Source organism: Centroberyx affinis, unplaced genomic scaffold (assembly GCF_046629955.1).
Source record: "Centroberyx affinis isolate AG114_WGS23_722 - 3 ecotype Tasmania unplaced genomic scaffold, CSIRO-AGI_Caff_v1 ptg000933l_1, whole genome shotgun sequence".
Classification (NCBI taxonomy): domain Eukaryota; kingdom Metazoa; phylum Chordata; class Actinopteri; order Beryciformes; family Berycidae; genus Centroberyx; species Centroberyx affinis.
This window is the reverse complement of record NW_027279510.1, coordinates 255,806-279,949: the sequence shown is the minus strand read 5'-3', so window position 1 is coordinate 279,949 and position 24,144 is coordinate 255,806. Positions and strand designations below refer to the sequence as shown.

The 24,144-nt window shown below is 45.1% G+C and overlaps 1 protein-coding gene across 1 annotated transcript in view; it reads right to left on the bottom strand.

Moving 5' to 3' along the window:
* Positions 1–24,144, bottom strand: part of magi3a (membrane associated guanylate kinase, WW and PDZ domain containing 3a) — a 109,872-nt gene that overhangs the window by 24,080 nt on the left and 61,648 nt on the right. Inside the window, exons 2-7 of the mRNA XM_071521835.1 lie at positions 20,408–20,524; positions 14,553–14,672; positions 6,073–6,279; positions 2,951–3,119; positions 1,865–1,944; positions 1,105–1,162 (exon numbers count right to left, since the gene is read on the bottom strand). Coding sequence (XP_071377936.1) covers positions 1,105–1,162; positions 1,865–1,944; positions 2,951–3,119; positions 6,073–6,279; positions 14,553–14,672; positions 20,408–20,524 — 751 coding nt within the window. The remainder of the gene's footprint in view (positions 1–1,104; positions 1,163–1,864; positions 1,945–2,950; positions 3,120–6,072; positions 6,280–14,552; positions 14,673–20,407; positions 20,525–24,144) is intronic.

Here is a 24,144-nt window from a genome sequence, read left to right as displayed (position 1 = left end):
ATCAGCCTCATGCTGGGAGACACTGATGGTATGCGTGTGTGTATTCAAGAAAAGTACTGTTTGTGCTCGCGTAGTGTATGACTCATGCACAGAGATTTCCTCCCCATCCATTCAGGACAGATAAACATTCCCCTCTCTTTCATGTCCACTCTTTCATTTCCTCTGTCACTCTCTCTCTATCTCTCTCTCTCTCTCTTTCTCACTCCTTTGATTGCCATGCCTCATGTTTTGTATTGCAGTTGGGGAAATAATGAGGCATTGTGTCGCATTGCCATATTTTGTCATTCACTCAAAACAAAATTTGGCAGACAAAGAGACGGTGACAGGAGAGCCAGCCTCTCTCAATGCCCCCCTTGCATAAACAGACAGGCTGATTTCCCCCTGCAGGTCTCTCTCTCTCGCTCTCTCTCTCTCTTTGTCCCACAGTAATGGGACTTAAATGAAACATTGTGCTCTTGTTTCCTCTCCTGATCAGAATGGAATCTCTCCCTTGCTTCTCTCTCAGGGAACCTAACCACTCAATGTCTCTTGCCTCTTCTCACCCTCTCTCTCTCTCACACACACACATACATATGCATGCACGCACACACACACACACACACACACACACACACACACACACACACACAGAGCAGTAAGCTGTAACCCACACATGGCATCTTTGCTGACACCATTGCATTGTGCAGCACTGTGGGAATATAGCACAAGACACTAGCATATGCCACCATCAGGTGGTCTACAAGTCTCCAGAGACTCAACAGCACCTCATTGATCACCTCATAAATTATCACTACCTCACCTTTGGGTTCTCAGGTCTATAAGTATGACAGCGATATAGCGATACGGCTTTAAGCTGTGGCAGATCTGAATACAGTAATGGAAAACTACTCTATTAACAGCGTATCCCGTTTGATATCAGACATGCAAAAGCGGCTCCGTAAGTCCTACTGAAGTGTCGATCGCAGCCCTGGATCAAGCCCTCCGACTGACAGTTAACCAGATACACTGAATAGGACTACATAATAAACGATTTCCTCTACATCCGGCACATTTCACAGCTGTAGCCCTGTGGGTCCCTCCAGGCGGCGAGAGATGTGTACTCACTCTACGAAGTAGGTGCCGTACTGGGGGTCCTCAATCTTCTCCCAGCCGTAGGGCAGCTCTGGGGAGAGAACAGACAGGGAAGAGGCAGATGCAAATCACTATAGATACTGCTGAGGCACTACAAACACAATTGGCCCACACGCAATGAGGCGTGGTGCTCTGACTGGCAGCTTCACAGCATGCTGCCGGCGCTCATGTGTACACACCTATAGAACTGGAGGCCCGCTTTTATTTGTCACTATGTGTTTAGGGCTTAACACACACTGTGGCGGATGCAGGGAGAGGGGGGAGAAGTGCCGAGTTGTTTCATAGCCTCCCAGGAAAATAATAGCCTGTCTTCCCAGCGATGTGTATGTGTGCGGCATCTTGAGCTTGTGCTGTTGTGTGACGAACACACGCGGCGCAGAGGAGATCTTTACGCAAGAGGGGCCTTACAAAATTGCCTTTTGAGAGATGCTGTGCTGATGAGCTCTCGGCATGTGTCCCAGAAGCTATTAGGGAGAGAGGGGCAGGCTGGAGACCGGGGTTTGTGCTGTGTCACTGGCACTACTGTGACCAGGCCCGCTCAGCTGTTTACTCTCCGTCTGTTAGCCAGCGCCTCCTTCAGAGAGGCAGGCACATACTGCTCTATACAGCAGGGAGTTTGGATGAACTGGAAGTGTGTGTGGGTGGGCAGGAGAGTGCATGAGTGGCTGGGACTGAGGGGTATGACTGCTGGTACCAATGTTTCGACCACACGCCTCTGCAGATATTGTCTCACCTCCATCGTCACATTTCTCGGGGGGCTTGGCTTTCTTGGCGAGGCGGGGGTCCAGCCAGGTAGTGGTCTTGCTGTTGTGGCTGCGGTGCAGAGAAGGGACAAGGCTTTAGGGACAGTGAAAAACATCATAAAAAACACTTAAGATAGCCAACGTGATAAGGTAACTATTCAGCAATAAGCACTGGGAATGCTCAAGAACCGCTTTACCCAGTGGCTGTTCTGCCAGCACCAACAAACAAACAGAGCTAAAAGCTCCTTGAAAACACAAAGCATAGCTAACTGCTATTCTTCTGGGATCAAAGTGCTTATTAGAGAAGCCTTTGAAATATTAGCAAAATCTTAACAATGCTCACATGGCCCTTTGAGGTAGAAGAAACAAAAAGAAAGCACAGAGAAAAAGAAACAACAGGGGGGGGGCGTGAGGAAAGAGAGAGAGAGAGAGAGAGAGAGAGGAGACAGAAATGGAAAAGATGGACCACAGAAAAAAAGCGAGAGCGGTTGCAGAAATCATAAAGAGCAGAGCAGGGAGCAGAGAGTGGGTCAGGGGTGGAGAGCTCCATTTAGCCAGTTGTTTCTCCTGCTGGCAGAATGAGCTATTGATTTAGTAGCGAGGAGCAGCACCTGGCTCTGTCAGCAGCTCACCATCGACTGCCTGCCACACTAACAGGCCAGGTAAACAATGAGGGCCTGCTGCTTTTAGCACCAGCCAACAAAACCCCACATCAAACACAGGGGAAATAAAAGAAAAAAAAACACACACAATATAGCTGCATCCAAACCGCAGCTATTGAAGCCGGGTTAAAGAAATGTTCGTCCAAATTATCGACAACAACAAAACCGCCGTTGCTGAGTCCACAGATAGCTTCCACTGTCCAACACCTGGCTTCATACAGTACAGAGGAATGAGTTGGGTGGGGAATAGAAGGGTCTCGCTGCCAGATCTGTCCACACATTTGGCTTACCGTGGCAGAAAAAAAAAAAGATTAATTGGGAGAGTACCAGGAGTAGGATTAGTACAAAGCTGATGTAATGGGAGAGTAATAGGACCGGAACAAGGCAGGAAGTAGCAGGAGAAAGGCTACTTACTCTATGAAATAGACCATGCCAGTCTCTGTGTAGGCCATCTCCCAGTTCTTGGGCAGGGGCTCCTGGCTCTCGTCCTGCGACAAGGTGTTCCACGCACGCAGGTCCATGGCCCCGGCGGACTGGTTGTAGCTGGGCACCGTCTTCCTCCACTCCGCCTTGTCCTTGTGCTCTGCGGCCCGGCAGGGAGAAGAGAGGGACACGGGCATGGAGACAGAGAGGGGGACGGATTGGGAGTAGGGGTATGGAAGGTGGAAGAAGGAGAGGGAGACGGGAGGTGAGAGTGTGGCGCCATTGGAGCTCCTCTGGGCTCCTTGCATCTCTCCCTGTTGCTGCTGCTGCTCGAGCTGCTCTGCCGCTGCACATTGGGTGGACGGTTACATCCACAGGAGAGGGAGGGAGAGAGGGAGAGAGGGAGAGAGAGAGAGAGAGAGAGAGAGAGAGAGAGAGAGAGAGAGAGAGAGAGAGAGGAGAGATAGTGTGTACACAGAGAGAGGACGGAAGCGCAGCAAGTGCCATAGGATTTGCATGTCAGCAGTGATGTACTGGGAACTGCCTCCCAGGCAAGGGCAGAGCTGACCAACGCTTCAGCCCAGCCGCGAGCGCTGCATCCCAACTCTATTAGCATCACAGAGGCTGCTGCTGTGTGTGTGTGTGTGTGTGTGTGTGTGTGTGTGTGTTTGCCCAATCTTTATGTGTGCGTGTGTGTGTGTGCCTGCCTGTCTGTGTGAGCGCTTATCTGCAGGTTTTCATCTGGCTGTCTATGACCTAGCCTCGTCACGGCACTGAATGCTCAGTCCGTTTGGCTGGGGCGAATGAATGGCAGGAATGGAGAGTGACAGTTCTTGACTGGGAAAAGTCAAGTGCTTTTTGTGCTCAAGACGGGGCCTCTCGTTCATGCCAGAGCCACGGAGGTGACTTCTGCTCTTGTAAAAATCAGAAAAAAAAAAGACTACATACAGCAACCTCCATCCCTTACAGAAGCAATATGAACCTTGTTGTACATGAGGGTATGCCGCCTTATGCATCCACGATGTGATGAGAATGTCTTTTCAATGCCGTGGCTATCAGCTGTTGAAAAACAACAACAAAAACTACTATCCCCAGTAATGTGTGGCCATTATGAGACTGTCTTTAAGGCATAGGCATAATTCTGCTTGCCCTTTTGTTGTACATTATCCTCATTACTTCAACAAGCCAATTCATTCACATGCTGACAAAGGTATAATAGACTGCATTTGGAAAGAGACGACTCATGAACAAAAGAATCAGAAGAAGTGACATCCTTGCACACTGAGTGTTTTCTTCTTGGCTGGGCTCCACACTCCTGTCATTACTGTGTGTGCCCAAGGCCACAGAAATGATGTCTCTCTGATGATGCCTCTCTCTCTCTCTCTCTCTCTCTCGTTCTCTGTTGTGAGATGAGCAGCTCATTCTACACCCTCATAGATCTCTTTACCGAGTCCGTTCTCCATCGCTAGACATGTAGCCAAGCCTCAGACCCAAAGGAAGCCCAGCGTCTTCCCCATACCCCCGTGGATACCAGATCTGGGTCATATAGTATATACAAATACTTTTCATGGTTTGTTTTAGCCTATTTAGGTTCCAGATGGGTGGGGTTTGCATGTAGGCCAATGCATCAATTGCCAGAGACTTTGGACAGTCACAGGAAATCATTCGAAAATGAAGTTAGTAAACTTTTCTGTGATAGATGAATCATATATTATCTGACACAGGTCAGCTGAATATATAGTTGCCTGACAAGACTTCAGGATTTCACTGCTATAGAAAAGATAGAAAACAGGATGGGCACAGACTTAAAGGAAAACTCCACTTTTTCCCCTTTAAATCGTCCACTTCAACTTCAGTGGAAAACACGGTGTTAAAGTGCTTTGGGGTGGATTCTTCCTTTAAACTTGGGGCGCAACAACAGTTGATAGACTGACTGACAGACAGGCTGCAGAGTCCCTCATTTGGGACAGTCTGGAGCAGTGGAGACACACTGGGCCAGGCAGGCCAGGGTGCCAGTGGGGCTGGTCAAAGGCTGGTCACTGAAGCCACAAGAGAGGATCGGACAGCTGAGGGAGCCTGGTCCAGCTGGAGGAGCACAGGGCCAGATGCTGCTACATTGTTAAAGAGCTGGAACGACTGCCATGCTGTTCAATTTCACTCTCTACTTCACCAGCCATTGTTATGTTTTACTTCTATGACTTTCTTTCACTGATGAAAGATGGCTGAATGACATTATTACTAGGGACTATCAGTATCGGCCAATATCAGCTTTAAAAAGCAATATCGGTACTGGTCTGATATTGTTTTTCACTTAATACAACTGTCAAATTTGCAACAGAATAAAACTAACATGGTGTTTTGTTTACAAACCACTTAATTATCTTAAGATAGGCTGTGAAAAGCTGCATGTGCATTTGTACTAAGATTCTTACAAAAATGCATATCAGTATCGGATGGGCCTAAAAAAAAAAACATAGTGCATACCTAATTATTACTGTAAATTATTTAATGTGAATGGTTGTTATGCAACATGTTGGCACATTATTTTGATCCTATTACAATTTGATTTTGTACAGAGTTTTCTGACTACTTTCTCAAAGATGACCATCCACCATCAGCTGTAACACTTTTTGACTTTGTTTATGTAATCGGTCATGTGAGGATATCCTTGAGGGAGAATCAAACAAGGACAAAGTCTATCCCTCTAACCAGAGGGATTTCTTCTCCTATTGATCTCAGCCAGACTCTGGCTACTTCTTGACTTTGGAGGGCTGTGATTTAGCGCTGACCTTGCATGCAGAACAGCTAATCCTGGGGAGGTCTGTTTGAAAGAAAGAATGATAGAGAGGAGAGCAAAATACAGTAGAGAGGGCCCTGCTGTTTCGCATTTTAGGGAGAATATAATGAACTGGTAGACCAAAAAACAAAACAAAAAACCTGCTGCTGCTTAAATTAGCAGTATGAGAAAAGCAGTATGGAGCACAGCTGTGTTACGACTGGCTATATGAATACCATTGGCTCGTGAGAATTAAGTTACAAAGGAAATCAAGTTAAGATGCTCAAGGTTTCCAAGGTTTTTTTTAGGATAAATTTGTTCCAGTGGCGACTCTCACCAGCTAGGCCATTGACCATGGCGGGCCTCTCATCTTCCTCCTCCTCCTCTGGGGCGGCACTGTCCTTCCTGTCCATCTTGCTGACAGAGGTGGTTCGTTTTCGTTGGACCTCCGTGTCAAACTCCTCGTCGAACAGAACCTGGTCGACCAAGTCGGGCTGCACTGGGCTGGGCTCTGCAGGGGGCTTGGGGGTCCCATAGTAGTTTCCTGGAAATGGAAAAAAAAAAGGGGGGAGACAAGGAGAGAGACAGAGATAATGCACATGCATTATTATACAAAACACACACATAGGTTTGTATTAGTACACTTTCATGACTACATTTGTTTGTACAACTGCAAACACTAATCTTAACCCTCACCACTACATGCTTAACCCTTACCTAAACTAAACCTAAACCTAGTTCTAACGCTAACCCTAAACCCAAGTCCTAAGTCTAAAATAGCCTGTTACAGAAGCGAGGACTGGCAAACTGTCCTTACTGTGGACAGTTTTCCTCTTCTTTCAATCCTTGCAAGGACATTTGGTTCTCATAAGTATAGAAATAAAATACACAAACACATACATGTACACACATGAAAATAGAATAGTCACAAATATCAAACTCTGAGCAGAGCAGTAGAAGGTAGAAGCTCATTTGTGTGACCGCAATTAAAAAGACACATACTGCAGGAAGGGAGTAATTCTCTTCATTCTGTGCAGGCCAATACAGCAGAGCAAAAAACAACTCTGTTCTACTACTGCAGTAGCCTCAGTCCCGGCCCTCTGAACAAAGCGCAAAGCCTGGACTGTTGCATTGTCATATTTACTGCTGCTCTCCCCAGGGAACCGTGACTACAGCCTTTGTGCCAAGGTAGGAGCTCAGGCACTAGATTGCTCCTTTAAGTCCATCAGCTTGCCTTTACTGTCATGTCGGCGCCCTAGGCGGCAAACAGCCCGACTCCTCAGAGCAAGGGGCGGGGGGTTGGGGGATGGCAATAGTTGCACTTCGCTAGTCTTCCTCTTTCCTTGACTGTAGGAGAGGGGTGACCCACTTTACCACTCGCTCCCTCCTCTCTCTAAACGAGAGAGAGAGTAGAATAATAGAAAGAAGGATGGAAAGTTAGAAGCGCGGGGGGGAGAAATTCCTACGGAAGGTACAGTATAAATATTGATTCATCGGTTGTTCTCTCTCCCTGGGAAGCCACAGTCCTCCGGTGGGTTTGTGTGGGACTGCAGAGTGGTTAAGACTGAGCTGTGTCTGAATAGCAGAACATTGTATTGTAACAGTTTAACTGCACATCAGGGGGAGGACAGATACTGTGGAGAAGGAGTCTACAGGGAGGGAGAGAGAGGAGGGGAGCAAAGGGAAGAGAGAGTGAGATGTACTTCTGTACATCTGTACCTTCGCTCTGACAGACATTTTGAGACAATGGAATCATAAGGAGTGTTCAAGTTTTCACATCTCATAGAGCAAAACTAAGAAATTTACATTCTTAAATTTTCATTCTCATTTTTTGCCCATTTAAACATTTTCGTCAAAATCTTGTTTGTCACATGGAAATCTACAGTATAATGCCAAGGCCAGATACTGGTACGGCACAGACAGACAGAAAGTTGCAATGACATTAACAGAGAAACAACCGTGTACACCTTGATTAGACAGTACGGCTGAACAAACAATATTTTAATGCAAATTGCAGTAATTACAATATGCTAAATAAATTATCAACACACAAACTAATTTAGAAACTGCACAATTTGCCTGAGCGTCATGTCAAACAAAACATCTTAATTGATTTAGGCACTTACATGATATCCTTTTTTTAATTTATACAGCATTAGTATCAGCACCTTGTTCAAAATCATTACAGCCTTTATTAGGTTTATAATTAATGGGGAGCTTAATGAAAGAATGCCAAACGAGGGAGTTGAATTAGAGCTGGTAATTTGCTCTGTACCCTCCACAGTTTCTGCAGCTTAGACTAAAGGTAGACAAGCCTTTTGGGGGCTGAGAAATAACGGTCACAATAAGAAAGTGCATTTAGACAGATCACGCTGAAGTTTATAATAATGAGCCACAATGTGAAAAGCACTGTCTTTGATGAAGATTCATAACTTCATCCGGTGTGGGTGTAAAACCATATAACTTGAAAAAATTGGAGGCCGAGTCCGTTTAACTTTACCTAACGAGTGAGAAAGTGAGGCTTTCCCCTGAATCTCGGCAACACCTTTCAATTTTCTCTTGATCTGGGAAAAAGTGTATCAGAAAATGGTACTTAACAAGCCCTTGATTGAACTTGCTAGAAAGCCGCAAAGAGAAAATCATTTCACCCTCTCTTTTTGGCACATACTCCTCTACTGTTTCGCCCAGGTCTAGGAGCCCCGACTCTGTTATACAGTTCATTCATGGAAGATCCATCAACTATAATCTAGCTAGTCCAGCCTCAGCTGGCAGTGTCATGCAGCAGAATGCTGACTAATGTCTGACACACGGTACCCAGCATTCACATCATTACAGGAGGAAAAAGACCCAATTAGATACAGCCATACAAGGAACAGCCGGCTTTCATGCTCAACACACCAGCAGCCAGAAGAGTTAGGGCCAATTCAGTTTCAATTCCCTCCATTCAAAATGTCAACTGAAACTGCAATTCACAGAACAATGATAGAGCCTTAATTCACTGGATATAACACCCTCCTTATAGGGAAATAATTATTATTTTCAAAGTTAAACATTGCGAGCAGATCAAACTGAAGTGAATTGACCCTCACCCTCTAGCATCAGACCAAGAATCAGCATTTGACAAAAGACCACTTCATTATACTTTACCACCAAGCAATGGAGATGAAAGATAGCTGGTCTCCTTTAGTCCAGACCTGTCACCTGCCTTTCCTGTGATCTCTCTCTCTCTCTCTCCCTCCCTCTCAGCTGTGATTAATACTACATAAATACATCTCTGCTGGACACTGATGAATGTGTGCTGGAGCACACAGCGAGGGGGAGCAGCGAGGAAAAGGGGAACGGCATATTTGTAATGATATTTGTCACCATCACCCTCTGATAGGGATCAGTGAGATCCATCATCCCCAGCATTTGTTTAATGTGACCGGTGATGGGCTTATCATGTCAACGGGACAGAGTGGCAGGCAGACACTCATGCAGTGAGAAAATGACGTTTTAATAACACTGCACCAGGCTATGAGTTAAGTTGGAAGCCATCATGTGTTCAGGATGGTTAATGCCCCTGCCTTTGGAGACACATTTACCCCTGTGGGCCTAAAACTCAATTCTGCCATTATTCCCTCCTATGTGTCGCCTTCTGTCTCCCTCTCACCTTTATGCAGATTCCAGCTTTAGTTCTACAAACATTTCTCTGAGGCACAGCTGGTCCGGAGGAACATACAGAATAATCTCATTGGTTGAGTTAAACCTCCATGGGAAGGAACAGTAGAGTGAAAAAAATTCAATTTAGCCATACAAGTTATTTAGGTTAACTAATTAGCCTAGCTGAGCCTCCAAGATCTTGAATGCCATGGTGATGAATGAATGAAAAATGAAGTCTTTGCCATTTATATTTTTCATTTAGATTTTGACTAGAGTTCCTTCTTTGCCATTCCAGTTTGCTAGTTAGCTAACTGTGTTTTTGCCTCTGCCTGTTGAGATTTAACTCAATTATTTCTACGCCCAGAGCAGCTCTGCCTCCGAGAAATGTTTGTATAACTAAAACTCCAATCTGCCACTTTTACCATGGTAAAAGTGGCAGACTGGAGTTTAGTATTTTTGTGCACTGCCTCAGTAAAGACAAAGCAAAAACTATAAAGACAAAGACTGTTCATTCTCAAACAAAAAAAAAAGAAAGGGATGGGAGCCACCATGCTAACAGTCTCCCATGACCACGTGTGTGTGACAAAAATAGACACCTGTTGATATGGGCACTAAATAAACAAATCAAAATGCTCTAGCTGCTCTGTTTCAAACAGAAGGAGATGCAGCATAGAGCTTAATGCATTGCACCAGTTGTTCCCTACTTTCTCACCTTGGGTTCTCCTATAAAAACAATACACAAGTATACAAAACACTATTTGTCGAAGCCTCTTAATCTCTCTGTGGATTATTGCAATTTAACATAATTATAACATGGCTTGTCATGACTAAACCAGTAACAACAGAGAGACAAAAAACAGACAAGATTTGGTTATCTTATTTTTCTTACTGTGTAGACTTGAATCGCAACCCACGAGAGCCTAAGATTGTCTTTCTCTCCATTTGCATCAGACACTACATGCAATATTTACAAAAGACTAACAGATTTTGATGTATTCAAGACAAATTCATAAATACAGAGTAGGGCAGTGGAAAAAAACACCACAGCCCATCACACCGTAAAATTCAATATCTTCTGTCATCTATAGCTTACATCATCTCAATCTTGCCTCCCTTTTGTCACACTAAGATGGAAAAATGACAAGTACAAATCGTTTTACAGGTAAAAGCAGCAGGAACGAACAGCGCGTACACGGGCCTGATACATCATCTAAGAACTGACATACTGTTAAGTTAGAAAGGTGCATAGCAATCATCTAAAACGTGTGTTTCCTTTGCAAGGGTAAGTGAATTTTGCCTTAAGTGCTTTTTGCAGCTTTCACAGAGTGGTGGGTGGACATTGTATAAAGCAAAGTCATCTTCATCTCAACAGCGTGGGGCCAACAGTTCCTTGACACCATCTCTGAATCGCACACCCATGTTGAACATGCACAGTTGTGTTTGCTGCCAGTAACAAGTAGTTTCATTGCGGAGGAAGCTTTAATTTTTTAAAACTTGCTCCCCATTAGAAGGCTGTGTGGGTTGCGTCCTGAGAGACCCTGAGCTGAAATATGCACCACTAAGGCTGTGTGTGTGTGTGTGTGTACGCACGTGTGTGTAGATGTCATGCCATCTGGAGTAGTCAGCAGCTGCCATCGTATCTCATCTCAAACTCGTGAGAATCTCAAATTGATGGGAATACAGCTGCAACCAAAGATTGAAAGTCTCCAGTGACACATAACTGATCTGAATCGCACTACATCCCTCACAAAACCTCCATTACAGGCTGTTATGGAAGCTGGTAATGCTAGAAAGCAAAGATATTATACATGCATGCAGTCATAGTCATCTAGACATGTGAAATGCATGCAAATGGTTTCGGGGCAGTGTTTTCAAACACGAAAAGGAAAATGGGAAAACCCCTTATGTTTGGGAAAGTTGGGAAAGCCTCTCCAGGGTCTTTGCTCCAGCTCGCCCTTCACCATCCCCCCCCCCCCCCCCCACCTCGCTCTTCGGTACTCCCTCTGTCTCTGTGAACTCGCCAGCCTGAGCCACAGACGCTCATTAATCATTGAGGACGGGCTCGCACTCTCTTGGGCAGCGCCCAGTCTGCCCGGGCCTCATCACTGACTGCCAGTGCCCTAGGCGGGTAAAGCCCATCTTGTGCTCCGGCCCTGGCACAGCGCGGTGGGACTGCTTGGCATGGATGCCCACGCTTCACAAGCCAACCCTGTCAACCCTGCATTCCTCTGCTCTGTGTGTGCGTGTGCGTGTGTGTATATGTGTGTGTGTGTGTGTGTGTGTGTGTGTGTGTGTATATGGCGGACAGCCCCGCTAGCCACTGCTAATGACCTGCCGCTCATAAATAAACTTCCAGCCTACTTTATGCTCATCTCCACAATCAGCATAATGACACCCAACTTGAATTAAAAACCCGTCTCCCCCTCGTTTTTTTTTTTTCCTTCCCGTCTTCATTATTTTTTTCCCCGTTTTTTCCCTGATTTTTCTTTCGTTAGTTCCTCTCATCCATACTAATCTCTCTCTCTTTATCCCTCCTTCTTTTGTTCTCCCAGTTCTTTCTGTTTCAGCTTTTTTGTTCTCTGCCGCTATTTGGACCTGTGCAATAACAACACTAATCCAACTCCTTTGTTATCAGAAGTGCAGTCCTAAGAACTGAGGTATTTCTTAATCTTCATGGCTCCGCGTTGCCAGTTCCAAGGAGTGGGCAGCTGTTACTAGCGCAGCACCTTTGCCCCCTCCCTCCTCTGTGACTCCTGGCCCACTGCGCTCTGGCTATCTAATCCTCAGTTACGCTGCTTTGCCTCAGCCCTTCACAAAGCCTATAATACCAAAAAGGCCCTATTATAAAAAAAAAATGGCACCAGGCAATCTGTTCCAACAAAACAAAGGGTTGGTAAATGGTCATTTCCCCCCCCCCCCTAGCTTTTCCACTAAAGCCTATGATTATCAAGGGGAATGCATTTTGTAATTTGCACAAACAAAAGGAATGCCATCACCTTCATTCCCTGTCAAACTGTCCCCTGTCTGCAGGTCTTCACTGAGCCTATAACCATGGACTGCACATACAGGCCTGTTACTGTCAGCTACAATGACTTTTCCACAGCAGTGCCTATAAAGGTACAGGCAGCAGTGTATGAGGCTTATTGAATCTGATCTATAATATCTCCATACTAGGCTATTTGGCAAGAATTATAATAGCCTATGATACTACTTCAGATTATACAGCATAATGAATCAAATTCAGCACATCTTGGGCTATAATAATGCTACAAACTATGTGTGCACTGCTGCCCTGTCAACTGAGGTCTGCATTACATCAGAAACCCAGACCTACTGTTGCTGACTGAGAGTTTCAACAGAGAGACACCTGCTTTCCCTGCATTTTCTCTTTGTCCAGTTCAGCTCCCTCTCTCTATAATGAATGATTCATACTGCTGGCTTTTGGGTACCGTCTACAGTCAGAAGTAGAAAATTGGATATGCCCTAGTTCGCATACATGCACGCAACCACGCACACACACTTGCACACATACTTGCGCACACACACTTGCGCACACACACACACACACACACACACACACAGGTCTAATGTTTGGGAGTTCAGGCACAGCACCGAGGTAGCAAGTATTACTCACACCCTGACACTTTCATCATTGTGTAAAACAAAAACTCCTCCAACTTTTTTGGCAAACTCCTCTCTTTGTTTTAGCACAATTTAAACCTCCCCGTCAACTTCACCAACGGTTGAGTCAACTCTGCTGCTAAGACCTGCTTGGAATGCAGAGAGGGAGACTGTTGGGATGTGGAAATTTAATGGATTAATGCTGAGGAGAGATCTTATAAAAACACAATTTTCCTCTTTTATGCTTGGTTAAGTATTTTCATAATATGTGTCTTCTAAAATAACTTTCTATTATTTCTGAGTGATATGACAACCAATCTGTGAAATGCTCATCGTCTCAGAGATTGGCTCCGGCAGAGCAGTGGTTGTGAGTGTGTTTGTCGGTTACAGATTGACCACGGCTAACAGATCGAGCTCCTGTTGTTCACAGGTCTGGCCGATTAGTCACATTGGTTTCCATTCAACCAGCCAGATATAAATGGCTACATTTACGACCTATATAGGCTGCCTTTTGGACTCGTCCCGGAGCAACCGGGAACACAGAACTGCAGTCAATGATTGACTCACCACAAGGAGATCATTCACTATGTGGTAAACTACTCTCCCTCTCTTTCTGTGTGTGTGTGTGTGTGTGTGTTTGTCTATCTGTCCATCCATCTGTGTCTGCGCATGAGAGGTTTCTCTCACAATTTATCAGTGAGGACTCAGAGGGCGAAGGCCTGGGCATTAATAACTAACTTCCTGAAACTGTGCCTTCCATAAACCTACAGCGGCGTTACATTAAGCAGGGAAGGGCAGAGCAGATCCATTATTCATCCTGTTGACTGCTTCGCTGTCCCGGGGTTGAAGGGTCAGTCTCCCAGCGCTGGATGTGGGTCAGAGGGCTGGAGAGGGAGCTCTTACATGCCCAACACATCTCCAACACACTGTATAATGGGCCGGGGTGAAGTTCCTTGTGGGAGAACAAAAATCACTCGGGGATATATTACCTCTAGTCCCTTTCACATTCACGATGACAGGATGATGACGTGGGCAGTGTGTTGACTTCACCTGATGACCCGGGTGGTGATGGTGCACAGCTCAGCAGACACACAGGCCAACTAACAACCAGGGCGTCGGGGTAATGTGATGATGCTTTGTTTCCCTGTTTCACTCATCCTTCTCTGGGAAGTAATCTGCCTATCACAGGAATGCCCAGCTCATTCTAGTCATTAACTCTCGCTTTTCAGCAATTCCACTGCTATTCCTGCAGGGCTGCACAACGAATCGAAAGAATATCAAAAAAGCACCATCGACAGCTGAAATTCCCAACTCGCAAGATGGTGCAATTTTTTTCTTAGGGGGAAAGGTATTTCAGACCCTAACCCCCCACCCACGCGCACACACACACACACACACGATTGATATTGCATTTGAAATATTAAGTAATTTCTTTGACAAATTTGTGCTGCCTGATATTTCATCCCTACTCCTATTAGTTCAACAGCTGATTCCTCCTCTCCTTCCCTTCAGATTAAGTTGTATTGTACACATTATGGTGGCCAGGACACCTACCGTCATAGGTGCCACTCTCCAGCAGCAGTCCACTCTCTTCCAGCACACGGAACTCCCCCACGCTGATGAAATTATAGTCCACTCCAGGAACTTCCCCCTCTCTGGGCTGCCGAGTGGTACCTGCCGATGATGACACAGGCAAAGACAGGAGGGGGATCAACACCAGAGGAATGCGCTACTCACTGACGGAGGGGGAGCTGGGAGCGACACCGTTTCCAACATGCCCACGGGGATGTGAGTCAAGTCCAAATGCAGTATCCAGGGGGAAACCTGTGTCTACATCATGAATAGTCAGTAGAGCCGGGATCACAAAGCTATGAATTAATTATTCAAATTTGAAACAGAGAAAATATCCTCCGCACACTATGCAGCAGAGCTGTCAGAAGACTGAAGGAGCGGAACAGTAATGATAATGATAATGAATTGGATTTTAATGGGCACTTTTACTTAGAGATTTTTGAGTACGACACCATGCTTTTTCTTCCTCGTGGAGGCAATGACATGTTGTGTTAATACAGTCAGTGAGTGAGGAGAAGTGGTGAATTCAGAATGATGGTTGGGTTGGTCCGCTTGTGGCCTAGTTGGCTTTAGGTGTGAACCACATGCATGGATGGAACTATGGAACCATCACTTCAGGCATGACTTACTGTATATGTGTTGAATAACTACACTGCCTACATCCGAGTATATGATATGCATTTATCCTGTACATTCACGTTAAAATCTAACTCAAAGCTTGGTTTCCCAGGCCCAGGAATACAATGATGAAAGAGGAATGGTACTGACTTCTCTGTGTAATGCTTCTTAAGTAAAAAGTTCGCTCATGCAAACCTAGTATGATGGACTTAAGGTGGAAATGCACCTAGAGAAAGATATTTTCTGGAAGAATTCTATGAAAGACTGAATTTGGGAAGTCATAGAATGAATTCATAGAAAACCTATATCCCCAGAGCAATGTCCACACAGTAGCTCTACTTTTTACTATCAAAGAAGCAGCTCCACAAAGTCACTTTTAATGGCATCACAGATTACAACCTTGACACTCTCGTTTCCAGCTTTGGGAGAGATTTGTTCATGTTCATAAACTTGGGCTGAACTGTCCATGGTCACAGGAGTAAAAAACTGTGAAACGTTTTACAATGTATTTCCCCTTAATTTCAGGGGTTATATTCAAGGCCATTTGGTTTATTTCTGAAGCAAGCTTAGAGCAACAGTTGGTCTATGGACTCCAGGTTTCCAAATCTGTATTTTCTTCCCTTCCTCTCCCTCTTGAACTATTAATTTCTGTTCTTCTCCTTAAACAGGCTGCCATTCCAACGATGAAGCTCCACAGTACGTGCCAGTGCCCACAAAGCTTGCAGTCGTTAAAAAATAATCTGCCACAACTGTAGTAATTGGCTAAAAAAAAACCTGTCTCGTTTTGTCTTGTTGATGCTCTCATCTGTGAGACGTCGAAAACATATTGTTATGAAAATGATTTTACGCTCTCCAAGATGCCGTCTCTGCTTACCGTCAGCTTAGATGTAATCAGGCCATTTACAGTACCTCAACTGAACTGCTCCACTATCTGACTACGCTGCAGGCACAAGGGATTTTAATATGGAGTTTAATACAGACCTATTCCACACTTCATCTTCTCCCTGTGTCAACATCCATCCTGACTGCAGCATCAGAAATAGCTCTGTCTGTTATAAAGACAATACTTTATTCTATCAGACAAAGAAATCAGAGCAGAGCGGCAAGGCCACAAAAAGGAGGAAATATGAGCGTGTCTTTGAGTAGGGGAATATGGAAATAATCTAACTTTCTTTTGTTTGTTCAGCTATCCTACCTGGAGATGGTGAGATAACTTGGATCGGTTTTCCCACAGAGGCTCTGGCGGCTCCGATTCTCATCACAGCGCCATGTGCCTTTGTAATTATCATCTATTCATCTGATGTCTGAAAATGTTGCCGCAACATGACTGCCAGAGGTCGAAGAGGCTAGAGGGCGACGGCTTGACAGACAGAGGGACGTGGGAAACGGATGGCTGCGGAAATTATCATCATGGCTGTCTTGGTCTAGAGGTGTGAACTCTTCCCCTAAGGACAAAAGGTCATTCTCTATCCGCATCTGGACCGGCTGCAGCGGTGTGGGTTAGTACGGTTACACCTTAGCCATGGGTAGATAGTGGAGACAGAAGACCGCTAAGACTGCTGAAACCAGTCTACACCCTACATCTGACTGTAATCTGAGACGGAGCTTTGAAGAGAAGACGAGAGAAAATCTGCCGCCAATCCTCACTGGAAAAGAACACGCTATTTTAACTTGCATCTTTTGTCCGCGTCCTCACAAAGTTTGCTTTGAAGGGATGAAACAACTGTATGAAAACAATACAGGGTGACAACATCATAACAAAGAAAAAAAGAAAAAAGAAAAAAAACAGCATTATGGCACTAAGTCTAAAGGGGGTTGTTGTAGCTACAGAACAAAATCTAGCTCTCCAATTGTTATGTGAGATTACATTGTTGTGTTCCTCATAGCAGGCTGGACACCCGCTCAGTGGGGCACCAGAGCCCAAGTGACAGTCAGCCCTACACCAAGCATTTAGCAGCAAAGCTCCTGGATGCTAATTGCAGCAGAGAGAGAGAAAGACAAAGAGAAAGAGAGAGGGGAAAGCAAAAAAAAAAAGATTTGCAAAACCAGATGCTGCCAAATGCCAGACCACCCTGCCCTCTTCAAGCTCCTTATAGAGGAACCAGAGGTGCTACTGCATCCTAATCCAAATGTGTGATGAATGTCCTGGCCTCATGGCCTCCAAAAGGCCTGGAAGTAGAAGGGACGCAGCGACATATCAGCCTAAAAATGGGAGTGATGATCAGCTCATCGGCAGTTGGTCTACACCAATCTAATTTTGTGAACCAGAAAATGCGTCATCCCTTATGTCATGATCTCATGATTTAAGTCTACCATTCATTCATGCAGGATCTCATTTATGCATTCACGTATGCATCCAAAGTAAGGATTAATATTGGATTAATACTGGAAATTCTTGTTCAAACACCCAACTCACTTCTTCTCTAAAGGGGAGAGATTATATCACATTAGGTATATGATGTCTGGTCAGAACATCTGAAAGGATACTGGTGAATGTATTAAGCCAAAAGAAACATTAGATGATGATAATTGCTGTGTCTGACTCTGTAAGACCCGTATGATGTTTTCTGTAGCTCACCAGGCTGCATTTATGAACTTTATTGGCCCCTTTGGAATCTTTATAGAGAATAAGTTTTTCAGTTGCAAGTCAAAACTTCGTCCGATACCGAAGATTATTTTTATACGTATTTCTTTGGCTCTCTTTTGGAGGACAAATTCTCCATTAAGAGGGAACGTGATGAGCGAGATCAAGGCGCCTATATGCCGTCTTTTGTCTCACTGGCTTAAAAACTTGAAAGGAGCCCTCTTCAATCTCCTCAAGAAAGAGCAATTGCTGAGATTGAATACCTAGGGCATTTTTTTTTAAATTTCTACTATCCTTCCCCGTTTTTTTTTTATATATATTTTTTTATCTTGCAATGAGACCCGTGGAACTGCCTGCCCTGCCATAACGGATATTAATGCCTGGAGAAGAAGAGAGGTAGTTGAAGATGGGGGGGGGGGGGGGGTTCAGCCAAGCTTCAAGGATTATGTGGTGCTTTGGACCCCTGGCACCGTCTTCCGTTCCTGTCATCTTTTTTTTTTGTGGGGAGGCGAGAGCGACGTTTAATGAAGCCCTCGCCCCAGCGTTTGGGGGAAGGAGGAAGTCACGCTCCTCTCGCTCCGAGATGGCGCTCAGGCCGCGGTAACGAGCGCGCCGCGGCGGCTGTCCGAGGCTCGTCGCGAGGTCAGCGCGGCTCGGGAGTGCAGCCGCAACCCCCGTCGGCTACGGCCTCTCATAAGCAGAGCGGACGAGAGGCATAATATGTCGACCTGCTGGAGCCAGACCGTGACGTCTCGCACGGCACGAGGTTTTACACCGCCATTGTTGACGCTCTAACCTCGGCTCAAATGCGTTGAACGGGCTAAAACTAGCGCTTGAGATGTAATTGCTTTAATGATTGCATCAATTTTGGAGATGCTTGAAGGAAATTGAGCGCAACCCTGGTTGAGATGCTACTGCTTTTATCTCTGAAATTGTTCAGGAGCGGTTAGGCTAATTTGTCCTCATATGCTTTTTTTTTTTATGACTTTGCATTAATTTCTGCAGCAAAGCCTATGATTTGGTTAAATGATCACAATGATTTACATGCGGAACATTTACAAAACACTGGCCCGTGAAAGGGATGAAAAATGAGCAGATGCATTCAGCGAGATGAGAAATTAAGAAGCCCTGCCGGTTAGGATTACTTGTAGTTATTTCCAATCATTCAACCATGTTTTACTTGTACATGAAAAATAACATATTATTCAAAGGGTGCGTGACTTTCCATCATAACAAAATGTCAGAAATGAGAAACTTTCTAAATGTTAATTGAAAGTTACACAGATAATAAATGAGACTGGAGCGGTGATAAATGGCGAAATGGCATTTCACTCTGCGCTGTGCAGAGCAGAGAATTACAGCTGCTGTTTCATTTAGCCCTGTTGGCCTTGCTGTCCATTTGAAAACCACGAGGGTATAAAAACTGCATCTTTCTGCCCTGGTCATTTATCCTTCTATTTTAAAGGACCGGCAGAGCAGACTCATAAAGAAAGAGACTCCGGTCTGGGAAATAAAGAGTTGTGGAGAGATGAGTTAACATCACTCCGACACACCTTTAATTTAATAATTAACCAAGGAGTCAGTGAAGCCTACAATGCAAAAAAATGATCTTTACAATTCATTTAGTCTTATACTTGCTTTTAAAATCTTATGGTATCACATTATTTTCATAATCCACTGTTGACTTTCAAAACTGTATCAGTAAATATTCAACAGTGTTGTTTTTTTAGTTTGGGTAATAAGACAGTAAGGCAATATAATTAAATAATGAATTCCATGTTTCTTTGTGTTTCTTCTTAGCTGATAGTCAATAGATACTCAGTTGATGAAGTCTGTTGATCAGCACTTGAGATGCCCCTTATAGTCTATTAGTGGTGGGTTGAATACATGTTGGCTTGTCTGTCGAGACAAATCTTGTTGACAGTCAACTGATATATAGCAGAGAGTCAATAGTGGACGATTTAAATAAAGTGTCACCAATCTTATTTTTCTTTCTTTTATAAATTCTGCCAAAGGTGTGAGATAATTCACCTTCTTTCCAAAGCAGTTTCACTTGTTCCAGGAATTTTCCAGAAACAAGAGTCACTCTTGAAACAAGGCAGAATAAAGCAGATCACTTTACTAGCATCAAGAAAATGACAATGAAAAAAAAGTCTATACAATGATTCAAAAACTATTAAGTTAACCTGTACTGGAAAGACACTTGTTTTGAATAAAGTAAAATTTTACGTCAATTTTGACGTCAGCCTCGGTATAAAAGTCCACTGGAGATGGTAAGGTTTTCCTAGGATACCAGTGTTACATTCAGTCTGAGCCTGGGTACTGTGCACATGCTTTGGTAAATAGCCAAGTTTTGTTGTTAGATAAATCAGAAATTCATATCATCTTGACATTACTTTTAATTCACATTAGTAATTAATTGACGCTAAGGAGGAAGTGGATACACGGAGCGGAATTAAAGTCGAGAGGCTTTAAAAAAAAAAAAAAAGACATGAGGAAAGGTGGGCAAGAAGAAAGCAGACTGGTGCTGCAGACGTGAACAGACCCGGCCCCATCTGGAGGGGTCAGAGGGCAACAAGCGGAGCCCAGACACACAGAGCAGACTCGGGTGCCCGAGGCTGTGGTGGCTACTCACAGGGAATGGTGCGCAGGTACAGGTTGTCCCTGATCACCTGCTGGAGCTTATGGTCCAGGGAGCCCTTCTGAAACTGCAGACTGAGGTAGTGGCGCAGATCAGTATTCAGCACCTTACCTGGAGGAGAGGAGAGGGAGAGGAAGAGGGAGAAGGAGAGGGAGAGAGAGAGGGAGAGGAGAGGAGAAGAGAGGAACCCGGGTCAGTCCAACATTAAAAATACATACGAGGGCATCTACGTGACACTCATTTACAACACTCTAACACTCTGCTGATGTGATTTTTAAGACAATTAAAACCAAAATGTGAATTTGTATTGTATTGAATTAGTAACAAGCGCCTGCACAATCCTCTGACCAGTGACAACAGATGCTGCAAGCCCCCGATCAGAAGGGTAGGCGTACAGCTAGAAAGCTCAACTTCAAAACCGTGTCGGGATTACAATCATTGCACCTGAGTAGGCTAGGTACCGAGCAGGAACCCCAGGGGCACACATGGCAGATTGAAGCTGTCATATGTGATGAAACAGTAATTGGACTCCTCCACCGACTATCCAGATGTTAGCATGAAGAGGAGGAGGAGGACAATATAAGGACTGTTGCTTCTCACCGCACACTCCGGAGCAACAGCGGTTCAAGCGAAGTTTGAGGACTCGCGGGGGGCTGTGCAGTCATCTTCAAGAGGAGGGAAATTTACCATTCTCCTCGGAGCAACAGAATGTCAGAGGGAGGAAAGTGAGAGATAGAGAGAGAGAGAGAAAGAGAGAGAGGGGGAGAGAGAGAACTCCCTTGTGTCTGCTATAGTGCTCTGCCTCTGTGAGCTGTGTAGACTCCAGCTGTTAATGTTTTGAAGCTGATGTGGAGCGTGAGCCTCTTCCTCAGGGTGGGGCGCAGAGGATGCGCTTTGAAAATGGCTTCAGTACTCTGGGCATCAATAAGCATCGTCTTTTCCCTCAGAGCTGCCTCGCAGGGAGTGGAGGACTCACTTTGTTGTCTCACCTTCTAATAACTCAGGTAGTGGGTAGTAGGGCTGCACTAAATGGACAAAGCATTGTGTTGTGATTGTTTTTGACAGATATTGCAGCAGCAATAGGACCTGCAATGCACAATTAAGTCCAGCTGTATGTTTTAAATCTGCATCACCTTTCTGTGTGGTTTGAAACAGCTGTACAATGGCAGAATGTAGGAAAATATGTTGTTGGACTTGCAGCCCATGACCATTTTCCTATTACTGTATACAGTGTTTTTTAGGATTGATTGAGTGTATTCTAAAAAAAAATATTCTGAACAAAGTTTTGCTATATAGATGATGCAATCTTTTATACCTTGATTGGAATTCGAAATATTGTTCAACTCCCTTCCAACCTCTTTGCTAACATATGCACCCACTTTCTTTAACGGAGTGGCAGAGTTCAAATACAAAATTCGGTTGAAAGAGACTGAATAAGAAATAATCACACTGGGTAGTCACAAAGAGAAATATTCCCACATTGAAAGCAATGAAACATTTCAAAGTGAAGAGCATCCTACGCAGTCCGCACCCAACAAGAATTCTACTCTTGAAAGTTGAACAGCAATTTTGACGGCATCCATTTTCAGCAGGATGTCTTGGGGGATAGACTTGGCGGCTGAAAGCATGCGGTAAATAAAAAAATGGCTCGCTGTCGGGGAACCATCTCTCACCTAATTCAAAAATTATTTTAGATTAAATGAAGTTCTCTGAAGTCCCCCAAGGTGATAAAAAGGACCGCCACTGAGATCGCAGATTAGCAGCATTCCATTGGCTGGCTGAGCTGTATGCTAATCTGCCCCCTTACCGACTGCCAAAAAGTGTTGTAGAACATAGGTTTGATGAGAGCATTGTAAGCTTCGTCAATATGCATACTTACTGGGCGTTCAAAACAGCTCGATATTTTAAGCCATTGCTCTGCAGGCACACAAATGAGCCAAACATTGGAGTGAATTTGGAGATTCTAGGCCTGCAGCCACTTTGAGGAGTGCCTGCTACTTTACTTAAGTTGAAACAGTCCAGTAACTGCAGTATGGCAGAGATACAGCTGAGGGCCGGGGCCAAGAGAAACATGGCTCCCCATTATGTAACTCTATAGACTTTTTACTGGCACAATGAATGTGAGGAATTTAGGTCAAGGAAACAAAAGCTGGGTCTGGCCACGCATCACAACTCGCAAACCACAAGCCTGTGGTCCATGTTCCCAGAAGCTATGAGACATGAAAACCCCACATTCTAACACACATACACACCCACACACACACACATACACACCCACACAAACAGTACACATCCCTCCCCTTCCAGGCCAGCTCTGTTCCCATGTTAGGGGGTATGGGGAGGGGATGGGAGGATATTTTCTCGAACAGGGTTTCCATCCTGCTTGGGAATTCTGCTCCACATGGGAATACCAGCCTGGCTCCATTTCCACACACATTATCCTCCCTGGAAAGATCAGCGGGGTTCAGTTATGGACAATGGATGGTGCTAATTGTTATCACAGGATTCCTGCAACCAAGGCTAGATATCCCACTGGGTCAATAAAATCTCCCTCTCTCTCTCTCTCTCTCTCTCTCTCACACACACACACACACACACACACACACATCACCTCCCCTACCCAAAGCGAACTCCCACTCAAGTGTTTTGAAGACAGGGCGGCCTTTGTGGCCTGGCTGTCAGGTAGCGTTAGTGCTCTACATCATATCTCCAGAGAGGGGGAGCGAGAGGGAGGGAGCCTCCAAGCTCTCAGCCTCCCGCTAGCTTACAAGACAGCGCATCATTGGCTTGCCAGGCTGGTAGTGCGAGGCATGTGGGACACAATGGAAGCCTTTGTGCCTTGTCATCTGGCTATTACAGACACTCTCTCATAGAAGGGGCGGGGGCAGGGGGGGGGGGGGGCAGTTCAGGGACAGAGAATCATTAAAAACAGAGGGAGCAAGGGATGAGGGGAAAGTGGGTGGGAGGGTTTTTGAATGATGATGCATGGGAAGCCGCATGGGAACTCGCCCCATCTCTCTCTCCTCCTACCCTTCCATCATCATGTCTGTTGCTCTGCAGTCTTCCTCTCTGACTGTACGTCTTCGCCTCCCTCGTCACGGAGATTCGTCAACGCTGGCAGATCCCCACAGGACTCCTCACACCTATCTGTGAGATCACTTTCTGAGTAGCAATCGCTTTTTTCTTTCCTCCTCTCTGAGCCACTTAACCTTTTGTGTTTTCATATCGCCAGCCTCTCACAGGCTGTGCGTGTGTGTCTACCTGTAGCTGCCCCCCCCTCCCCTTCCTCTACACACACACACACACCTTTTTTTCTCATTCCATCCTGCCTCATCAGTTAGATCAGTCGGTCAGGATGAAGGCAAATAAAGACCAAGCCCCCAGTCTGTCTGCTTTTAATTCTGCCATTAGCTTCCAGTGTTCACTTCACACATCCAACTTAACTGAGGAGAGGAGAGGAGAGGAGAGGAGAGGAGAGAGGCTTCCTAAGGAGATGATTTCTGAAGCCTTGCTTAGATCAATAATGAAAGACCTGCAGAGTGGAAACATATGGATATGGACTGACAGAACCCCGCCTCTCTTTCTCCCTCCCTCTCTCTCTCACACTCTCACACACACACACACACACACACACAAAGACAGGTGCTGCTGCCCATCATCCTTCTCCAGTCCCATAGGATACATTCATTTTGGTAGATCTGCCAAGTGAGCATGAGAAACTGCACAGAGCA